Source organism: Heliangelus exortis, chromosome 1, assembly GCF_036169615.1.
Source record: "Heliangelus exortis chromosome 1, bHelExo1.hap1, whole genome shotgun sequence".
Lineage (NCBI taxonomy): Eukaryota > Metazoa > Chordata > Aves > Apodiformes > Trochilidae > Heliangelus > Heliangelus exortis.
Genome location: NC_092422.1, coordinates 12,982,662 through 13,006,912, shown reverse-complemented (window position 1 = coordinate 13,006,912; position 24,251 = coordinate 12,982,662). Strand labels below are relative to the sequence as shown.

At 34.8% G+C, this 24,251-nt stretch overlaps 1 protein-coding gene across 2 annotated transcripts in view; it reads right to left on the bottom strand.

Annotated features, from left to right (window-relative positions):
• Nucleotides 1-24,251, bottom strand: part of CNTN5 (contactin 5) — a 590,995-nt gene that overhangs the window by 121,696 nt on the left and 445,048 nt on the right. For both annotated transcript variants that reach the window (XM_071734290.1, XM_071734300.1), the window contains exons 9-10: nucleotides 19,975-20,077; nucleotides 5,095-5,276 (exon numbers count right to left, since the gene is read on the bottom strand). In XM_071734290.1, coding sequence (XP_071590391.1) covers nucleotides 5,095-5,276; nucleotides 19,975-20,077 — 285 coding nt within the window. The remainder of the gene's footprint in view (nucleotides 1-5,094; nucleotides 5,277-19,974; nucleotides 20,078-24,251) is intronic.

Below are 24,251 nucleotides of genomic sequence, written 5' to 3'. Positions count from 1 at the left end.
TCCTAAAAACATAATTAAATTGCATTTTGTAGTTGATATTGTTGTTTTCTTTTTGAGTGTTTTGTTACATACTAAGGAGGCATGCTGAGAGGCAACTTCGAAAATGATTATGACAGTATTATTTTGGAACACGTGACAGTTAAATATTTAACTAAAAATTCATAACTGTTAGCCAGCGGTGCCATAAAATCATCCAGTTTCAAAGAGGCACTAAACTGTTCCTATTTATATTTCATTCTTTTTATTATTTTGCTTTTCTGAAAATTCTACTATATGACCCGAAGAACATGTAGTTTTATTTTTCTATGTTGAATTTCATCTCAAAATGAGCCAGAGCATTCAGAATTATATTGTGCACCTGTTTCACTGAAACAGAACTGTCTAACCAAGCAGATCTGTTCTCAGTACACAAGTGCCATTCCCTATGTTGTCTCTGTGGCTGCCTTGATAGCAGAGTCATGGCACGGGTTTTCCTCTGTAACCACAAAATTCCAAATCCGAGTGGTATGATCTATTGGTATTAACAATAATTTTTCATTAGTTATGCTAGTTCTAGCTGAAATTTTCTCCTCAAAACCTAAATGGCCTTTGGATTAATAATTTTCAAGCTTTTGAATCTGCTTTCAGCCAAGAAAATGACTCATATTCCCACCCTGTTGAATGAAAGGTACCAAAGAAATAGGGAGCTGTAGCAGGAATCAAACTAAATGCATGATCAAGAGAAATATTTTCATTACTTTCTGGCTTCCATTTCTCTCTATATATACTCCTTGTTTCACTACAGAGTTCTCTGTCTGCACATTAGCAAGGAGAACTCTTCATAATATCTAACACTTCTTAAACTCTATAAATTAAATAGCGAAATGTTTCACTGGATGTACAACTTCTGACTTAATGTATTATATTCTTTTTTAGAAGATTGTGTTAGCATCATCCTCTTATACAGGTGAGCAAAAAACCTTCATCCCATAGTTGCATTTAGTTATAATTATAAAACAGCCATTCAAAAACGCATTTAAAAATATCAGAAAATAACAGTTTGGGATTTTTTTCTTTTTATAAGTGCAACATCCATCTTGGGGAAAAAATGTGTAGTTTCCTGGTATTTATCCATCCATCCAATACTTTTGGGTGATTGTAAGAATAGAAGGATGTGTTTCATTATTCATAGTATTTATGGATATTGAGCCTTAGCTTTACACAGTGCTTCTGAGATTTTAAAATCACCACCTAATCCCTGATTTATTTTATGTTGCATTTCTGCACCTGTTTATTCAAGGATGTCAAAATGTTTTACAAACGCAAATTAGCTATAAATCTGCAAGCTTACAGGCCACTTTTTACATCCCCTGTGTAAAATGAAATTTAGATTCCAAGAGACTGCTTTCTCAAATTTTTAAGCAACTTTTTGACTGAAAGAAAATTAAGGACAACACTTTGCATAGGCAACTTCAGATAGTGTCTGAAAATATGAAATATTACAAAATTTGGGGTAAAAAAAAATCAGATTCTGATCACAATGCCAATTGAGAAGTATGCAGTTGGAGAACAATAGTTTTCAAAATCAGGGTGGCCTGTTACTGCATTACAGAATACTCCAGCCTTCAGCTGCCGTGTTATGGCAAATCTTCACTCCTGCTGTGGCAGCTGAATCAGGGAACTGATCTAGCCCTACAAAAAGTGGCAAAAGGAGGGGTTTTGTGTTCTGGTTCACATCACCATCCTCTGTTGAACTGGCATTAGTGAGGAGGTAACAGAAGGAAACTCAAGAGGTTCAGATTGAGAGAGGAGCAGGAATTACACAGACCAGGGCTTACCATTGGAAAAATGCTGCTAGTCAGGATTTGTCTAGGAACTGTGATTACAAAAGATCAATGCACAATTTCTACACCCAAATTTTAATTTTGTGTTCTGTTCTGTGAATCAATTTGGACTTGAAAATTTAATGGAAGCTACAAAATGAGCAGATCACTTGGGGAAGAAAAAACCCTCTCAAAATAGATTGCAGGATCTATGAGGATGTCTTGCATTGTCAGAAATGTGTTTTTAATGCCTTTGTCACTTCTACAACTGAATTTCCACTAAGTGCTAAGACTACAGCCATCTGAAATTGTCAGCATCTAAAATACCACTTTCTGAACAACATCCAAAGTGTCAGCTGCAACAGGAAGTCATGATACATCTGGATCAAAACATCAGGTAAAAACTGAAAAATCACTTGTTTATGATTAAATGTGATCAGACAGGCATACTGCGTGTCCCAGGCTTTCTCCAGAATACTCTGTGGTGACCTAGATCAGATGCAACTGACAAAATGAAGAAGATTCAAACAGACAGTGAGTGAGTTACTGCAGAGGTATACAAGTTCTGAGGCAGCAGTATGACCCAGCTGGTCCTACAGCATGCTCTGAAATTTTACAAGAAATGCCTGGTAAGAAATGATGGCCTATATCTTAATTTCTGAGCAAAAATAATTGCTGTCTACTGGAGGAATGAGTCGTCAGTGAAAAGACAATGACCTTAAAAGTGAATAATTCATGTTGACTGTTGTCATGAATAAGATGTACAGCAGGAAACACTGTTTCAATTAATGACCCCAAATCCTGCTATATCAGCAGTCAGTGAAGGATGCTGAGAATTTTTAAAATTGTGTTCACATCATTTATCAGGTTAAATTTTGCACTGCTAAAATCCTCCTTACCGAAACCCTCTTATACCACTGGAAAGGGTTGGCAAGGTTTGTAGTCCATTGAGACATTAATGCTATCATTTTGAGGTCATGAGAAAAGACTTCTAGTGGCTATTAACATTTTTTTTCCCTCTTATTCTGCTGCACTGGAGGTCACTGCTTCCTGTTAATGCAGATGAGTAGAACGCTGGCTTCAAATTAGTCTAAAAGATAATATTAGATTTAACAGGAAATTAATAATATACCAGTCTCATATAACTGTTAATCAGAGGAATGAAACAATATGGAGTGGACACACATTCTGTAATGTTAAAGCAGTTGTTCTAATATTATTGGGAAAAAAAGCCAAAAATAAACAACAACCAAAATTGATTAGCACAATCTGTGCAATATTTATAAAGGCAGTGACTAAAAACCATTTTGACAATTCTACACTGTTGGAGAACTAAATGTCTTATTTATGACTGGTCAACATAGAACAAAACAGACGTAGAAAATGTTTTCTGTGGATTCCTAGCATCCAGTCCATCTTTATTTCTGCTCAAAACATATAATGATGGATGCAGAGTTGTGTAGAACACTACATTATGTTTGCTGTGATTTGAGAACTGTTTGTCATTATGCCACAGGTGTGTGCAGGGTGCTCTTGTGGGAAAAAAAAAAATCATTTTTCAACATCTTAGTTTCTACCTTGAAGAGCAACAATTACATTCTTCTAACTTTGAAGAGGAGGTAGAGATAGTTATAACTCCTTTATAACATGCTTTGGCATCTAAGTAGTTTCCACAGCTTTATGAAACATTTAGAAACTATTAGCTGGGTTATACCTTGTAATTAAATATACCTTGTATCTAAAACTTTTTAGATTTCAAACATTTTAGGAAACATTGTTGAACAATACCAAGCATGCTGCCAGATGTCTCTGGACCCCAAGTCTCCACCAGGAGATTTTCTGGGAGAAACTGACAGTAGCAATTTGTAATACTGGAGAAATATCACTGGCAGATTGACATAACAAGAGGCAGGAGGTTCATACCCTTTCACTCCTGTTTTCATTAAAAGTCTTGTAAAAGCTTTTCTACAAATGCAGTATGGGTGGAATATCCCAAATGAAAGCTGTAGACAGTTGAGAACGAAAAGCAAAAAGAGAAGCATCATCTGCTGATATGCTGATACTCACTGAAAACAAAGGCTCTAAGAAAAAGACATTGGAACGATAGAGGAGACAGGAAAATTGATTATGGACCTAGAAATATTGGCATATGTGGCATATGTTGAAAATAAACTAAATATATGATGCCAATATATGGTTATTTGATGGAAGTGTGTAAGAAAGACAGAGAGCTGTGTATGGTTAGTAATGGAGGAAAAGCACTAGGAGCCATGGGCTGAAATCAAGAAAAGAAAAATAAAACTGATTAAAAGGAGAGACTCCTTCTTAAAGTTATCTATTAGCCTGAGGACCTGTCTAAACTGCAGCAGTTGGAATTCCACTGACTGTGAGATTTGAAGAAAGAAAGCAATACAGAGCCTGAAAGATTCATTGCATGATCTGCAATAGACCTTTCCTGCTGAGGATTTATGATTGTAGCATTTATAGAATGATAGCAAATGATGTAACTTTGATAAAAAGTAGGTGGGTCTCATGCATATACTCAATATATGGAAAACTTGGGTGTGTAAATATTCAGGCCATAAATTATATGGGCTTTTTTGTTTCTAGCCTTTAAGATGCAGCAACAATGTTATATAAAATTATTTTTACTAAATATTTTATTTTCAAATTGTGATTTTTCTTTTGAATGTGATGCATAGTTCATTTTTTTTATGCTGAATAAAAAAAATTTTAGAAAGAAAAATCTTATCAAGAAAATGTTCAAGAACGTCTGAAAATCAGAATGTTCACAAATCATGAGTGCCTAGACTGAGAAAACCAGGAGCACTTTTTCAGCTCTAGTTCTTGTATAGTGAATTTGACAAAACTGCAACTTGGCATGGCAAGGGTGAAACATTAATAAAACCATAATAGAAATCCTAATTTGTTTTCTGGCAGATACACCATGCTTAGGTTGCATGTCATTGTTATACATCATATCTACAAAAAAAAAAGAAAAAAAAAAAAAAAGACATTTAAAATTTAAAAAAAAGAAAAACCCACCAAAACCTCATAAACATCAAATATGAAATTGTCTTTAATCCAGTTCTTTGAGGGAGTCAACTTTATTTATACTTCGGACTTTTATACTTTGATAATGAATAAAAATATATAGCCTAATTCCGTTCTAATTTTACTTCAGAAGAAAAATATTTGGTTCCTATTGGACTTGATCTACTTTCATGTGTATTTAAAGCCTTGAGTGGGGACAAAAAGTTGCTGGATAAATGCTGTGTGCAATTGGACTTACTGTACACTTGCAGTTGTCCTCTGAAGACATTTCTCCCACGAGAGTTTTCAGCCTTACATTCGTACACCCCTGCGTCCTCCAGCTGCACATTTGGTATTTCAAGCACAGCTTGGGATTTTCTCAGGCGGGCTTTACTTGGATTATGACCATTAACTTTCCTCCAAGAGATTGTTGGAACAGGGCTGAAATATTTAGTAAAATCACTGTTAGGACTCTCCCTCTGATGAGAATGTAGATTCTGTTATCTGGTAGTTTAAACACTTAATAACCTAAGTAGCAATAAAATATAACCACAATTAAGGTTAATATAATCCTTGATACACCTCACTTTCTGTAGGGAATCCTTAATAAATGGTTTGTTACACAGAATGTGTCTCTTTCATCCACAAGGGAGACCGAGGTTTTATTGAGATCAAGTAAATCACTTGAAATGCTCTCTCTAGAGCTTATTTAGTACTCTGTGCTTTACTTTTGAACAATTCCATTTGATAGAAAAAAGAAAATAATGACTTAAAAACCTGGATGACTTCAGCAAATTCGCTAAACAAAAACACTTTGTAATATTACTGGAATTAAACTACATTTTGGCATATCTGTAAGTGATAATGTCTATTCAGGGATTTCAAGGGGGGTTTCAATACCACCGTAACTTAAGATAACTTAAGGTGATCAAACTTTTGGAGACCTCTTCTGTTGTAATATTACTTAAGTTACAAAACTGGTTGTGTAAGAAGCTTATATTAATGACAGTATTGTTTCTGACCCATTGAACACCTGCTTATGGGAATGGAAGGGCTTTTCAGTGCAGATTGCTATTCCTCTCAGGCCTATGTGGAAACTGTCATTTACATTCATACTGAGGGAAGAAACCCATTAAGCTTTTTGGTGCAAACATGCATTTGTCTCAATATAGCAGAAGATGTTTAAGGGGGAAGAAAAAGTTAAAAAAAGGAACTCTAAAAATGTTTGGTTGTGAGCTGAAAACTAGGCTGTGTCAGGTATTAAAAAGAAAAAAAAAAAACCAAAAAACCCACCAAAGCTTGGAGTATATCATGAGAGAAAAATGTGAACTGTTACATGCTGCTACTTAAAAAAAAATAACATCGTATGTATTTGAATTGTTTTCAGGTCTAAACTTAGGTAAAAATGGAGTTGGATCTTCTGGCAGTTCAGATGGGGAAAAGTACTTCATAGGATAGATTCCAATTCAGAGCTTTTATTAATTTCTGTCATAATTTTCTATAATGATATGAAGTCTCATAAAAAAAAAAAACCAACACAAAAAAAAAAAAACAAACAAAAAACCCAAAAAACCAAAACCACCAAACCAAAAAGTCCAAACCAAAGAACCCCAACTTTCCCTCAGTATTTCATATGTCCAATTTAAGACACAACAAATACAGACAAGAAAACGACCTATGTAAAGCTCTAGTTATTCTTCAGCCAGTTAAAATTGGTGTTATTCTTAAAATTCCAGATGAAATGTTGAAAATTCTAGAATTGAAAATTCTAGAACTTCATAGAGATTCTGAAAATTACCAGTTTGAAATCAGAAGATTTCTCTAATCTTATCTCCTGAATGTCACAAATCACTGAATTTCATTAAGCCTATTAACATGACTACCTTCATGAAGTTTATTTCTTGTCCAACCCACGGTTCCATATGGAATGGTATCCACCATTTATTTGGATAGACCAGAAAGACAATCATAATTTCCCTTATCAGTTTGCTGCACCAATTACTTAAGCTAACATAGATACTTTATTTTGAGTGGGTGGATTAATCTCTGAGGCTTAGTTCCTACAATACCTCTCTATTCTCACAAAATTGTCCTTTATCAGTGTCTCCCATAGTAGAACTTATGTGCAGAAATCAAATAACCCTTTTTTCATAGTATGCAAACCAGACCAATCTGGTTTTCTTCGGCATTCTAATCATGTATACCTTTTTGTGGTTTTTTTTGTTGTTTTTTTTTTTAAAGATATGGATCATATAATAACTGTGGTTCATCTGAGCCCTTTTTTTGCCCTATTGTATCACCACAGAAACATCACAGTGTGCTCCTTATTAATCTTAAAATAATCATAAATTCTTGCTCCCTGATTTCACATTTTCTTGTCCTTCAGTTTTGGTTTGAGGACTCTTCTGTGCAGCTTGTATGGGTCTAATTTTTAAAGTTTGCTTCCTATTATGTAAAGTTCTTTTACATAATTTAATTACCAATGAGACATTGGAATGGTGGTGGGATTCCCCCACTTTGGAATGTTTTAAGTCTCAACTTGATGGGGCGCTGAGACATATCATATAAATAATGATATCAAAAGGGTTGGAGCAGATAATCCCTGAGGTCCCTTCCAACCTGACATTCTATGATACTATGACAATTTTCAATGCGAAGATTAGTAGAACTTCCCACTCTTATCTGACAAAAGTATTTCAACCTGTTCAATTTTAAATATAAAGAATAAATATGATATTTCTGTCTTTGATTCACTAATAAATCTTATGATCTTTACCTTCCCATTTATTATTTTCTTTTCACATCCTTAGCTACATATTTGGATCTATTATAAGTAGTAGAAACAACCATATTAGTTTCGTGGATTTTTTTCCATTTATTAGCTCTCATATTTTACTTCTAATTGCACACTTTATTTTTTATATCCAAATTTATACTCTTTTTAAGTGACTTTCTGGAGACTTTTTTTTTTAGCTCTGTTGTTGTTTTGCATTCAGCTACACCTGTAAACTCCAGTCCTCTTCCTATATGGAATATAATTATGTCCTAATTGCTGGCTGCAAAACAGCTACCATGGCCAGGCAAGGGTTTCATTAATCATTACTGAACACAACACGGGTCCAATGCAGGAATACTTTATGTTGGTGCAGTGCAATACTCCTCAGCAACAGCTGCTTTATGAATGAGGCAGGTGTGCATGTACACTTTATTTAGCACCGTGAAGGTGCCATCCTTGTTGCCTAATAATGTTTATTTGCCCTTCATCTCTACTTACAGTAAAATCAGTGGCAAAAATCCTGTCCTATTGACATGGAAGAATGCTTCTGCTGAATAGAATTAGTAAGTGGAACCTTTTCATAGAGTATATTACAGGGAAACAATGAACATTAATAATAATAATAATAAACAATGAAAGTTGTCTAGAACAGTGAAAAATTATTCTGAGATTCATGTATTTAGAACTTTTGCTTTTTTTTTTCTAAATTTAATTTTACTTTGCTACAGAAAGTAAATGTGTATAGCATGGCAAGTACAGAGGAAACATTCTCTGAGTGATTAGGAAACATATTTTAAAAACCTCATTTTTTTCTTCAATATTATGAGCTAGTAAGGAGAGTTGTTCAAGGAGATAGAATTACTGTAGTTGTGTAGATTTAATGATTTCAAAAGAAAGTACTCCCAAACTGCAAATCACTATTTGCAGTCAACTTGTATTTCTGTTTAATGAAGCTTCTCATTTTCCTTGCATAACTTAAAAGTGTTGTATGAATTTTACATCTGAAATAAAATTTTATGTCTCCTCTGTGACTTGTATGAGAGTGAAAGAATGAATTATATCTGGTTGAAGATGGGAAAGAATAAAGTTGTGTGAGTGTTCTAGAAAACTCAAAAATTCCACTATAAAAGCTAACACATGCACATGTTGTTCATCTTCACAAAGGATTCCCAGCTTTTTAAAAAATAAAGTAACAGCAGAAGTATCTCTAAAATCAATATTAGCTTAATGTAATATGTTTCATTACTAAATCTTATAATAATTTAATCCATTTTTATTTTGGTCTCAGCAGACAACTGTGGGAATATAGTTTCTTTGTTTATTATAACAATAATAATTGAGTTCAAAGGTAAGATTTATCCTCAGTTTTAGAAGTAATATGTCAAATACTATTGGTAAATATTAACATCCCCCAAGAAAAAGTCCCGTTTGATTTCAGAAATGCCATCAGTAAACTTTTCCTTCATCTGAATTGAAATAAAAGTCATAAGAGGTCACTGGTGACTGTGATTGACTTTACTGTGGGTTTGTTTAATTTGAACTTGAAGAAAATATTGATTATAGTTTTATATTCCCATTTAGGAAATATTATAAAAAATTTTCAGCACTATTTGGGGCAAGTGACATTGAAATTGTTGGGAATTCTTTACAGATTTTATTGGAAATAAAATGTTTTGAAAAACATTTGGAAGTAATTTTATACTTTTTTTTGTTCTTGCAATTTCATCTGAAGATGAATTTAATTAGATCTATAAAACATACATTTATTTCAGGAAAGGGATGAGGTAGAAAAAAGATTAATGTCTGAATTATTTTAAAATAACTTTTTCATGGATAAGAACTCCTAGGGTTTAAGTAATATCTTAAATAAGATTTCATAGGCTACTTCTTCTACTGTTTGATACAAATTGATGTGCTTTTTTGAAATATTTTACCTTTCACTGCAATTTCATTTCCTCTCCACACTATTTCTCTTTACCATACATTACAGTGCTGAGCTGTGTCTTCAAACCTACAGGTTCACATATAACATCTTGAAAGCCTCTGCATCTGAGGTTATAAAAAAGCCTTTCTCATTCCTCAACTGTGTTAAATATCTTCTGATTATTACAGGACAATTATGTAGGATTAAAATGTCATGGAATATAATGAAATTCTATTCACCAGATACTTTCCAGAAACACCCATCAACCATTAAAAGGCTTCTACCTTTAGAATGTTCCATATAAATCTGTTCTGGTCAGATAAAGAGATTTAGGAGACAAGATAAGAACTTATCCTTTCATCTGATTATTAAAAGCTAGTTAGTACTCATGAAATACAGCAGCTGTGGTTACTGGTTATTTAAGGATACAATTAGAATAGAAGGAAATGCTGAGTTGAAGCCTGTGTGCAGGAATGAGTCCAGGTCTACAAGTAATGTCAACACACATCCATGACTAAAAATGTCTGATGCACGTATGTGTCATGTAGTAATGTGAATGTGCTTTCCACCACTGCTGACTTCTTATTTATGGCACAGAGCAAGGACAGTGTGTGCTTGCCTGGTGCTCTACATAATTTTCCTCACATTTTAAGTCCTAATGTGTTGGGGTACTTAACATCTAAAGTAGTGCTGTGGGCAATGATTCCATAGAGTCACAGAATGGTTTGGGTTAGAAGGGACTGTAAAGATCACCTGGTTCCAACACCCCCTGGTGGGCAGGGACACCTCCCACCAGACCAGGTTGCTCAAGGCCCCATCCAACCTGGCCTTGAACACTTCCAGTGATGGGGCATCCATGGCTTCTCTGGGCAACTTGTACCAATATTTCACCATCCTCATAGTGAAAAATTTCCTCCTAATGTCTAATCTAAAATTCCCCCTTTCCAGTTTTAAGCCATTAGCCCTTGTCCTCTTGATACATGATCTTCTAAAATGTCCCTCCCCAACTTTCTTGTAGATCCCCTTCAGGTACTGGAAGGCTGCTAAAAGATATCCCCAAACCCTTCTCTTCTCCAGGCTGAACAATCCTAAGTCTCTCAGCCTGTCTTCATAGGAAAGGTGCTCCAGGTCTCTGATCATCCTTGTAGCCCTCCTCTGGACTTGCTCTAACAGTCATGAGTCCTTCTTGTCCTGGGGGCTTCAGAACTAGAGGCAGTACTCCAGGTGGGGTCCCACAAGTGCTGAGTAGTGGGGGAGAATCACCTCCCTATTCATAGTGAATTATACTCCAGAGGCTTTTCTCTACTGATTGACCAGAGCCTAAACTGTTAGTCAAAAATTGATTCTTATCAAACTGATAGCTAAAGCTGTATAATGCAACTGATACTTCTGCCTATTTAAAAGATTTTTCTGAATTCTTAAATTCAAGTTAATCCTGAACAGAAGAATCATCTGACTAAGGTATAATCAAACAAGAGTACAGAAGACACACAATAGGTGTGGTATTGGTTTTACAAGTAGTGAATAAAAGGGGTGGTTTATAGAATTGCTGGAATTAAGTAATTGCTTTTGTACCACACAGTATTATTTGCATTTATTTATTTATTTATGGCAATTACAACAATATGAGAAATATAAAAATGGCAACTCTTGGGACCTACTATTGACTGTTGGCAGAGTTTGTTTCTTTCTGATTCTCTCAATCTCTGACAAAGATAGAAAGCCTACATATGTGTTATGATTAGTAAGTTTGCAATGCAAAAAAAAAATACTCATCTCCCTTTGAACTGAAAGCAAGTGTGTAAATTACTGAACAAAGTCTTAGTAGCATTTCACATTTTTTTCCCCAGTTTCCCCATGCCCCCATGTTAAAAGCAATTAACTCAAAATTTTGAGATGTAAATATAAAGCATTTAGTCAGTGATGCAGAATAATGCCTGGGAGTGCTACTTGAGATTTACCAAAGAATCTGTATTAGATTACTATGAATGATCACAATATTTGTAACAGCATTATTAAGTCTATGCTAGAACAAGTCCACTTAAAGGAAGACAGAAAACAATCCAGCCTGAAAAAATGGGAATAAAATTCAACCCTTGTGACATAAATTTGTATTCAGTATGAGCAAAAAAATGAATTTTAGATTGATGAAAGTCCCAGAAAGATTTATTTGACATAAACAATATATGCTAACAAAGAAAAAAAATCCTGGATTTAGGACTGTCTTGTATAAACAAACTCATCTTGAAGATGCCATGTTCACATTCAAAAAGATTCATTCTTTTCATCACAAGTTTATCTCTGGGGAGAAGACATCCCTTTGTATAACACTGACAAATGCTGTTCTATCAAGATTTCCCTCTTGGGATTGTTTTGTTATCAGTAAACTTTAAGAGTAGTTTCCATAGTGCCCTTGTTTGGCACTTTATAGAATTAACAAATTATAAGTGGTGTGAAGAGGCATACAGGAATATATTTTTTTGTCCCATGAGACTTAGAAACATGTTACTTCTGTAACAGCTTTTTCTCTGTCCCACAGTTTAATTTTGAGCAAATCATTCTATTTTGATCCCAATGCCATGCTTTTTTTTTCATGTTTTAAAAAGAGAGAACAGTCCTTTTATGTCTCTGTGACCTGAAGATGAAAAATAGAACATCATGATACAACTTTTTTGAGGGGGGAGGCAAATTACTGCCTGTGGGCTTCTACATGGTGAATTTGCTGAACACTTGATATTAATAAGATACTCCTCAGTATGATCCCAATAATTCTCCTATATGTAGGAAAAACAATGAACTTGAATCCCTAGTTCCAACAAGGAATTACATGTATAGCATCTAACATTACTTGCTTAATTTAATGTCAGGGATCTTGCCATGTCATTAAATTGTGAGTATCATAATACATTTCAAAGACAAGTAAAAATTAGCTTTCTCTTTGTCTCACATTGTAATCTGGTTAGAATGTCTCAACCCTACAACCTCCATTTATTGCTGCAGTGATTCATCATGAACTTTCATATTTTGCTTTGACCAGTGGATCCTGCAAAGGAAATATCAAGGTGTATGCTACTTTCAATTGGTGGAAATGAGAGCTCTGAATGTCCTTAGTATATAATTGGGTGATGTGTGAAATCACAGGCATTTCTGTATGTCATCATTATTGTGAAAAGAGGCAAGAACTGTTTATGTTAATAGAAAAGTGCAAGGAGACAATAATTTCCAACAGCAAGTACCCAGAAAGGAGCAGTTGTTGGGTCTCATTAGCCATTCCACTTCAGACATTCCTGAGCTATGACACTTGACTGCAAAAATCTGTTGACATGACCCAAAAAAATGGTCAACAGAACTCTCATGCTTAGCCCTAAAACCAGTGAACTCTGTTTTATATCAAAGATGTTAATATCATTTTATAGTCATGTTATATTCCCACATTTACACCAAATAATACTTGGCTGCTGCTTGCCACCCTGATTCCTTACTCATCCTGATACCTGGATACACTGTAGTACAGTTAACAGAGCTTAACTTTAAGTTTGACTTAAACTGTGATCAGTTCATAAGGTCTGCTACTCTTCAGTGTAATATTAGAGCTGGAGTGAAAAGTGAATTAAAGGATTTATATAAGGATCTTTATGTCAGAAAAATATCTGATCTCAGAACAGAAATCCCCATGAGACTTTTGTGATATTGGAATGTCATGTCTGTTTCATCTGACAGCAGGGAATGTCTCCTGCCTGGTCTGAAGCTAGGAAGAATCTTGCTGTCTACAGACTACACAAATATACTGATTCTAAAGCTCTGATGGGGATAAATAAGGTAATATTGGATTTTTCAAGATCAGACAACAAAAGAATAAAAGGTAGAGAGAAAGATATGGAAGACTTGGTGAATAGTTTTTACAGGTGGACTGAAAATAAAAGCCATATTCTCCAAATTTTAAGAACAGAGAGATTTATGTTTTGTGCTTTGCAGTTAAGAAACAATATGGTGCAACACTGGAAACTTTTCTTCAGCTGTGTAGAAGGACCAAAAAGATTTGTAATGTCTAGAAGCTGTTTTTATAGACATTACTTTACGTCATTTCTTAATGAATGACACCAGAAAAATCACTTCTTCAGAGACTTTATGCAGTTCTCCATGGTTACAGTTAAATGCCCTTCACAGACCATAGATTTTTTATAATGCCACTCTCACCTTTGCTTAGATATCATATTCACTTATCTAAGCACTTTTTGCTTTTATTTCTGCATATTGAAAAATCTTCAGTAAGCTATTGCTACATGTATGTGGTCAATAATGAAACTATTGAGTTACAGGAATAATATAATTTTTAATAAAAACTTGAAGACTGGTTGGAAAAGTCAGTTAAATAAAAAATCAGGTCAAGGAGGTAAAATAACTTCCATACTTTATGTATTTGAAACTTTGAAAACTATTTATTAATTAGAATTTATTCAGAGTTCATTGTTGCAAGACAACATTTTAAAACATTATCTAGATTACAAGTCACTACATTTCATTCGTGTGACTTAAATGTATGTTATTCTGCCTTATTTTTGTTTTTCGTTTAGAAAGAAGATTTTTTAATGAACTATGTGTTCTTGCATGCCATATTACTGGTAGGATAAATGTTTATGACAGCTATAAATCTTTTAAAAATAAACTACAATAGAATTATTAAAGCAACATATACACAGCATGAACAATGCTTCTGTCATAATAGCCTCATGATAATTCAGAAATAAAAAGAAATATTCAAATAACAATATTTCACATTAAAAATAGTCATGATGTTACCAAAGTGAAGTAAGCTAGTAGTTAGAAAGAATATTGATGTACTATGTAGATGTTACTATCATACTGAAATAGCACAAACAGAAGTCTCAAAAATGCAGAAAAATTAGCATGTGTTTTAATAATAACTTTGTCTCAGCACTGTTCTCTATTGATTCTTTTAATTAAAATCTCTATGTGTTGATCTATGTGGATAAAAAATAACCATAATGAAAAAAAGGATGCACAACACAAAACTATTTTTTAGCAAAGCAATCCTTTTGACAGTCTATACGGCTCAGGAATCCTATTTTAAAAGCATAAATGGAAAACTTTGTTAATCTACAAGTACAGCAATGGCCCACATCATCTAATGTTTTTCTAATGAGAAAAAATATGACTACCCACTCAAAATTGGCTGTTGACACTGTCATAATGGAATTTTTTTTTTTCTTTTTTCATGTCTGGAACCAGAAAACCAATGAAGTACAAGTTTATGGGAAAAATAAAACACAAGTTGCTGTATGGTGTGATGCATGACCAAAACTGCGGAGAGGAAAAGGCTGAAGTGTGAGGGTTAGGTAGGGTGAGTTCATAATACACAATATGACATTAACAAAAAATATGTGTGAAAGAGTGGATGTAGAAGGGATTTGAAAGGGAAAAATAAATTCAACCTAAAATTGTTTGGCAGAAAAGAAAAAAAAATAGGAAAAGAGAGTGAGAAATTTCTGACACTTTCTTTTTCTTACTCTGCTCTAAGGGTAAGAGCCTGTGCTCATTCAGAAGGGTTGTAACCTACAGCTTTTCATGTAAGCTCAGGCAATTGAAGTGCTTCATTAATTAATATGTCATGTGGTGGGGACAGAACTTAAAGTCCTTTTATCCATCAGCACCACTGCTTTCACATCTTTTTAATGGGGAGAGAAATGAAGGCATCAGAATTATACCTTTTTAAAAAGTACATGAAAAAAAGACATTCAAGAACTAATCAGTTGCCTCCAGATATTCTTGGTGGCAAAGTTAGTAATATCTGAAAGAAAATGAAAACACCAGACAGCCACTGCAGAAGACAGAGCCTTCTATTGGATTTCCAGAGCAGGAAAAAACAAGAATTCTGTGATCTTTGCAAGATTGTTAGCTAGGGAAATTATTGCTTCTTCACCAGAACTTGCCCAAAGAACAATGTTGTGGTCTGTCTTGATTTACATAATAAAATTCTAACATTGAAACTATGGACTTGTTAGAAAACCTAGATTATATACAGCTCAGGAAGTGTGGGTTAGAAGAGTGGATGGTTACATATATTGAGCACTGGCTAAAAAACAGAACTCAGAGGACTGTGATCAGTGGTGCAGAGACCAGTTGGAGAACTGTAACCAGGGGTCAAATCTTATTCAATATCTGTGCAGCCATCCAGTGAGATCTGGACAGGCTGGAGAGCTGGGTAAAAGAGAACATAATGAGGTTCAACAAGAATAAGTCTAGAGTCCTGCACTTGGGGGGGAATAACACCATGCAGCAGTAGAGATTGAGGGTGGATCTTCTGGAAAGAAGCTCTATGTAGAAGGACCTTAGAGTACTGATGGACAATAAATTATCCATGGGACAGCAATGTGCCCTTGTGGCCAAGAAGGCCAATGGTATCCTGGGGTTCATTGAGATGAGAGTTTCCAGCATGTTGAGGAACGTTCTCATCCCCCTCTACTCTGCAGTAGTGAGACCACATTTGGAATGCTGTGTCCAGTTCTGGGCTCCCCAGTTCAAAAGAGACAAGTCAAACAGAGTGCTACAAGGATGATCAAGGGATGGCAACATCTGTCTTATGAAGAAAGGCTGAGAGACGTGGGGCTGGAGAAGTGACTACTGAGAGAGGATCATATTAGTGTTAATATATGAAGGGTAGGTGTCAAGAAATGGCCAATCACAGATGGTTTCCTGCGATAGGATGAAATGGACACAAACCTGGAACACAAGAGATTCCACCTTGACATGAGGAAAAAGTTCTTTACTGTAAGGGTGAATGAGCTCTGTAACAGTCTGCTTAGAGAGGTTGTGGAGTAGCCTTCTGTAAAGAGAACTTTCAAGACCCACTTGGATGCATTTCTGTGTGACCTGCCCTAGGTGATCCTGCTTTGGCAGGGGAGTTGAACTCAATCTGCACAGGCCCCTTCCAACCCCTACCATTCTACGATTCTATGATCTGGACTACAGCTGCCTCATTATCAATAAGCTAATTTTTTTTGTTTGGTTTGGAACAAAAAAAATAGTCTTTCATTTTAAATAGCAAGGCACAAGCAGTCTTACTCAAATTGTCTTACTCAAAAGCATTATTATTGCTTGTTAGATTTAGTTTTTATAATGTAGATGTTTTGAATTCCTCCACTCAATAAGGTTTAGAGTTTTGTGGTTTTTTAGTTAATATTTTATTATTTTAACAATGCTTAATATACATATTAATCGGTATTTAACAATTACATAAACAAGAAATATGTAGTTCTGTTCTTATTGGAATTTTAAAAAACATAAGATGTTAACAGTTAGTTATTACTAGTGGGTTTCTTTTAAGTTATTCTTAAAAAAACAAAACAAAACAAAAAAACCCCCAAGCAATTAAAATTCTCTGTCCTTTTAGGAAAAAAAAAATATAAGAGTTCCTGATAAAAATGATATAATGATATGAGAGAAAACGTCTGCATGGTATATTACAGCTGTATGTGAAAATTGGATGTACTGTTAAACACAAGTTGTGTGGATGTGACAGCAGCTATAAAAAACTTTCAACAAAGTGTGCCAGAATAAGTCACAATAAATCACTAATTCCAAAATGCATACTCTTATACCTAATAGAGTATATTTACTGTCTTTCATATCTTCCAGTGTACCTCAGCAGCAAATCACGGATTAACAGTAATTTCTTAGCCAAGAAGTGATGCTCACTATAAGCACTATTAGGTAATACAAATAACATGATTTTGAGTTCTTTCACTTCTGTATTACTTTGAATTCTTTGGTAACAAAAAAGTCTATTTATAAGTGGCATCAGTAACATAATATTTTTACTTGTAACTGGATGAGCTGCATATTGTTTGGGTCAGAATAAAATTGATATCAGAAAATTTCTGTCTGTCCAGACATTAAGACATTTGACTTAAGTTTGGAGACAAAAGCTGAACAGCTCCAATTTACTTAATTTCTACAGCCATAGTGACTGGCAGTTCTAAATAATCACTATTAATAAATCACTAAGATAAAACTAAAGACTAGGCTCTTTCTGGAATATTTACCAAACGCCTACTTCAGGAAATCTTGTTGGAATGTCTGTTTCACACATACAGCAGAGGGTAAAGAGTGTTTCAGACAGCTAAATTAAAACATTAGAAAAACAATGACACATTGGTTTTGAAACTGGAATATTTTCTGTGTTAAAAATTCAAAATGCCTAATCTCAAAAAAATAAATAAAGGAACAAATTAGTTGCTGATTCAGTGTGACAATGAAGACCCATAGCAGTGTAAGGAGAAAAGCACTTTACAAGCTATCAGGCATAAGATATGGGGACAAAAAAATTAAAATAATGAAAATTAATAAGAAACCTGATGCATTTCTATCTCCTACCTAAGTCTCTAGGTTTCAAATAAGACCTGAAATGTCATCCATGCAATTATTACCATATCACATTGAAAGCAATTTCAACTGAGCTGATTTGACTTTGCATTAATGGATGTGAAAAGGAGATAAGGAATGTGCGTGGTAAAAATATCTGCCTCTTACAATAGCAGCTAATGGGATCAACTTATTAGATAACCTTAAATTCCTTGATGGTTCAGGTGGGTCTTTTTGTTTGGTAAAGGTTAACACCAAATATGAACATGGAAATATTTGAAGCTTTTCCTTTCCACCTTTGCTTTCCTTGTGTGGCTGTGTGAATTGTGACTGATTTTTTTTGAGAGAGTTTACTAAATCCCAAGGTGCTGACAATAGAAGGTATCTGTAGCTTTGGTTTTTGCCTGTCAGTGATGGCTGCGAATGACAACATGTGGCATATCTCCTTTTCACTGGGAAGTGACAGTTGACTTGTAATCTGCCAGCAACTGTAATTTCACTCCAGTAAAATGCAGAAAACTGAAACTAGCACATCAGGTCCTGTTTCAGCCATAGCTACGAGTCTAAAAGTACCTTGTGGCCAAGTACTGACCAGAGAGAAACTGGTTAGTATTGCTGACAGGACAGAGCCTGGAGCCAACAGCCTCTAGGGAATAACCCTTCCCCTCATATTTTTTCAGAATTTCAGAGAATCTCTCCATTTATTGGTTTTCTGTTCTCTCATATATAACTTTCCTTATCTTGACCATATGGAACATTAGCTTTGTGTTTCACCCTTCAGAAGTTCTCCCTTCACATTTTCTTTCTAAACTACTGCTCACATTTAAGTAGGAAATGAATATGCAAAAGCTTCTGTCACTATCTAATGGCTTCGTCTACGAGGGCTGTGTTCTGACATATTTTATTTGGATTGGTTTGGCTGTATCCAGCCAACTTCAGTTTCACTTGGCCTAAACAAATACAATTAAAATACTTTGTCAAAATTCCTCTGTAAATTATTTATGAATATTTTCTGTTGAATCCCTAAGATTATCTGAATGTTGGTAAAAGAGGAAAAAAGGCAAGAGAGGATACAAGGCATATCTGATCCAGCAAATAGGAGCTGTTAAGAAGATAATCCAAACTAAAAAAAAAAAAAATCCAGTGATCAGTGACTCATTAGGCACAAAATTACTTGAAAAATACTTTTAAAAAATCTCTTGTGTAGTAGACACAGGCTTTGAAAGGTCCTGCCTCTACCCAAGGCCAAGCAAATACGGGAAGCTGAATGCACCTCTGCAAGTAACAATCAAGAAAGGGAGAACAAAACTGCAAAAATAATAATAATAATAATAAAAAAGAGAGCAGTGCCAGAGCAAAGACATTAAGGTCAGTAAGGAAGGAAGGGAAGAAGGTGCCTGAGCAGAGATTTCCCCACAGCTCATGGTGAGATGGCACCTGTGTCCCTGCAGCTCAGAGAGGAGCATGGTCAAGCAGTCCCTGAAGGGCCACAGTGGGGCAGACATGGGTTTGTAGCCTCTGAAGGATCACAGTGGGCAGATGTGGAGCTGCTGTCAGAGAGTGTCAGCAGATGTGATCCTGCAGCCTGTGCAGCATCACAGAGAGGGGCAGATATCAGTCTGCAGCTGTGGAGGACCCTATCCCAGGGGAGATGACTGTTTCTAAAACAGGCTTAGCATCATATGTAAACTGTAAACCCCTACTAATTATTTATTCTCCAACTACAATGTTTTGGCAGAATAACATCCAATTTAATGATTTACTGTATCTCAGTGAACAAATGTGTGAGCCTTGTAAAATTTTCAATAAAAACTTCCTTCTTTCTCTTCACAAGAATGTTAATTTTCATTTTTGAGTCTTTTAACTTGAATGAACTTCTGCCCACAGAAATGGCTGGGTAGGGAATTCATAATTGGCTACTTAGTCAGTTGGTTAATTTGATTGTGAAGAAAGGACTGTCTGTGAAAATGAAATTCAGCAAAATAATGAAACAACAAATTAGGCATGTCCCATCTTAATAAACAATAATGTCTAATTATGAAAGAATCTGTACTTACTTGCCAAGTGCAAAACACTCCATCTTAACAGTAGTTCCCCTTGCAGCTGTAACTGTGTAAGGAAAATGGACTTCAATTTTTGGTTCATATTCCCCCATCACACCTGGAAAATAAGGAATGTTTAAAATATGAAATATCATTCATTTTCCATTTATTGAGATTGACCTGCCCAACAGTAAAGCTAGTAACTGATGGAGATAGTCTTGTTTGATCCTCTGTATTCTTCTCTAAAATTATTTTCAGCATTATTAGCAGCACAACAATGAATTTAAAAAATAAAATAAAAAAAAAACAAAGAATTTTTATTCCAAAACATGGGTTACTATTTGCATTTAGAAAGATTAGACCAGGCAATCAATTTTAGAACTGTGATAATTTTCAAAGATCAAAGCTTTGTTTACCAGAGAAGTGACAATTATGACAGATAAGTCAATATATCATTCTGCATTCTACTTAGATAGACTCTTATAAACTCAGCAAAAAAAACTCTAATGATAATTTTTTCAGGACAAGACATTTAAGTACTGCAGGATACAACTAGAAAAACACTCAGGTATGTGAAAAATACAAACACAGAAATAGATAGATTACTCTGGAATTTGCTATGGAGTGACTGATAACTTTGGAGAATCTCAGAAATTTAGGGAAGGAGTAGGAAAGGGAGACAGGTTATACAATGTGAGGTGAGCAGTGAGTGTTTGATGTGACTGAGTAAATGTACAATCAGCACGGCAGAAGAATATGGCCAAAATATGGGAAGTTAGACACCAGCTGGGCTACTGTGGTAAGTGATACTCAGGAACTAAAAGCTATATTAAACAAAGTAAAACTTGCTTGGATTTTGGATTAAGATAACTGAATAAAATGTGGTTTATGGACACAGTAGCAACAAGGCCAGTTTAGTTCAAATCTATAAAAAAAATCAGAGATTCCAAAGAATTTCAAAGCAAAGGAATTGGAAGAAGAAAGAAAAAGAAAGGAGACAAAAGAAATATCTTATCTAAGCAGGGGAAAAGAAAGGGGTCTATACTTCAGTCTTGTTAGGGAAACTTCCCTAAGCTCCCTTGTAGAGAACACTGCTGAAAACAGTTCATTTTGTGATGTCATACACCCTGGAGGTGTTTCTTCTAAACCTCTGGCATCTTTTGACTGTGCATATTCACCAACATATTTTGTGGTTCAATTAATTCAAAACAATTTTTTTGCTATTGTGTAAGATTATTTTTCCTAAAAACCATTGTGTTGAATTGTCATATACTATCAGACATTTGTCTTTTTCATCCTGGAAAAAATGCAGCTTAAAATAGGATTAAATTATTCTTGCTTTCAAAATAATCCAGTACTTATGAATATATCCGAGGGACAATATCTTTCAGATCTTACATTTTTAATTTGCAGTATGTGCAAAAAAATAAAATAGATGCAAAACAAACAAACAAACAAAAAAATTACTGAATGCTATTTGAGAGCCATGCCATGGTTTCATTTCATATTCATAATGAAATGCTGATCTAATAAAGTTTTGTATGATGTCCTGTTCTTCTGTATTACTGTTACATTACTGAGTGACATTCCTGAAGTAACTGGTGGAAAAATGTAGAAAAATCACTGAGCAATTGCTTGGTGTCCCTATGAAAATTAGGGAGCAAAATTCTATTACTGTAAAGGGATATTTTTCATGTTTTTATTTATTATCTTTGAGACCAAGGAGGCCATTACAGTTGCATACATAGCAAGGGAATTATCAAGTGCTTACCTTCCCATGTCACAATATAAATGCTTTTCTACGACTATTGTATTCCAGGTTCCATATCATTCCCAGTTTCTGGCTTGGTCACAATGAGTCAGTAATGGTAAAATATCCACCATCTGCATTTTCATCAAGATTTGTGTTCATTTGTATCAGGTGCTAAAAAGAACCTGAACTTTCAAGAAATATTGAGGCCTTGGGCTATGTGCATTGGAATCAATCTTTTTCAGACTTATATACATTACTCTCTTTGAGGCATTTGGTTAAGGCCACAAAAATTCCTTCAGTCATTTTTTATTTCCAGTTATCAAACATGAAATATAACAATAAATAAAACTGATCAGCATGGAATACAATTTTCAAACTGCTAACAAATCACAGAGCTCACATAGTCTGAGCATTATAAAGGATTGGAGAGCCCTTCTCAACACTCCTATGCTCTATCTTCCTATAATATTTTGTCTTTTTAGACAATCCTTTACCTTCCCTGATTTAGTCTTCCAAAGGCTAATTAGTTAGTTTACTACACTCCCCACTTCATAAAGTGTACCTTTTGGCTGAGTTCAGATCTGGGTGTGGATCTGCTCTCCCCATTTCTGTCTGGTCAGGGGAGACCTTGGCTGGGTGAAGCTGAACTGAGATGAAATCCTTACAACCCTTCTGCTATAACTACAGCTGTTGAAAAAGGCACTGGTTCAAATGACTGAGCATATCCCTGGGCTAAGCACAGCTTGACTTTACTGGAATTAATGGCTTCTTAGTCTCACAAGCAGAAACAAGGCTCAATATTCATAGAACAGATTATTTCCCTATTCTCTTTCAGATGTTTTTACAGCAATGCAATTATCACATAACAATTACATAATCTCCCAGCTCAGATAAGAAAAATAAACTTAAAATGGGGTATAATTTTAATAAGTTATTTCACTTAGCAAATTGATCCTCTTACTCAGATTAAAATCCGTGACTTAAATTCAAACCTATGATATCCAAAGTGTCCTAAGAATCCTTAGATAAACTGTTATCTGCATCTTAGTTTTCCATCAAAAATAGAGATGACACAATCACTAAATCACAATCATGTGACAAATGCTGTTTGTGAGATGCTGACATACCTTGACAATATATGTAACAACGTTTCAAACATTTACACATATTACTACAGCTAAAACTCTTTACATTATCCTCTGTGAGCCATTGAATGGAAATCAAGAATGGAATAAAGTAGCATGTTTGGTTTCTGACTGTCAGTCTTTTCAGCTATGAACAATTCAAAGAGCTTCAGACAGGATCACTATTACTTTGGAGATGACTGCTTTGGAGAGGACTATTTCTTTGTTTAACCTGCCAGTCCATGACTTCTACAGCCTCAAATGAAGAGTATAGAAAAATAGTGGGTCTATCTGTGTATCCACACAAGAACACTTTTTGCCTTCATAAGGTAAAAAAAAAAATAAAACTGCTGAGAAATCATAAAACTTCATCCTATTCCAGCTGTGTAGAGTCTTATGCTTCTGTTCTGTTAGTCTCGGTCAGATATTAACTACTCTCTCCTTTAATCTCCCAGAACATAAGCTTTCATGATGGTTCCTTAAACACTTTCAGCTAAAATGATATGGGTTTGTTTCAAACTGCTAAGTAATAGCTCTTTAACTTATTTCAGAATTTAATTTTGAGTGGAGCAGGTAACAAGGAATATTGGAATAAGTGGCTGCTCATCTTTTAAGACAGTAGTTAGAGAAGAAGATTCCTGGCTATATATTTTCAGAGTACTAGGGAGAAAATAAAAATAAAGTTTCCTTATACTCAGGAGAAAGATTAGGCATGGACTTATTCTTGCCATTATTTTATCAGCAAAAGATAGAAACCCAATCAGTCAGTGATGAATAGTGTTTGAGAGCTTTGTGTGAAGTCTCTGATCTTAGTCAGGTGGTAAATCCTACTTGCTTTACAACCTGGATAGTACTCTAATCACAAAATCACTGGGAATTCTATGAGTTTGGATGTTCCTCTCAGTTTCTGGGAAACCACCCAAGGAGTAATGAATTTGCTGCACAAATTTGTACTGCTGCTCAAGAATTTTATAATCATTTTACAAACTGAGATTCCTAATTCACAATTAGGATCTCTTATGCAAATAGGTATCCAAACAAAAAAATACTCAATAAGAAACTATGGCAGGAATGCTTATGCATAGTCTCTGTCTGTCAATAACCTGTGATGCAATGTTTATCATGTATGTCTTCTTGTGAGAAATGAATATTTAACCTTTTCCCTAACGACCTGCACTACTGAATGTTCTCAAATATTTATTCGGAACAGAGTCTTTAATACAGACATTTAAAAGACAGTAAATTCACAGTACAAACCCAAACAAATCAAATATAATGATACTCCCCATTACATCCTGAGTGCAGCAGAAAAATTTCAATGCATTGGGAAGAATTTATTGACTCACCTGCCATTAATCTTATTCTAAATGGAATGACAAGCACCGAAAAATTTACTGGGGGAATTATCATTTAGA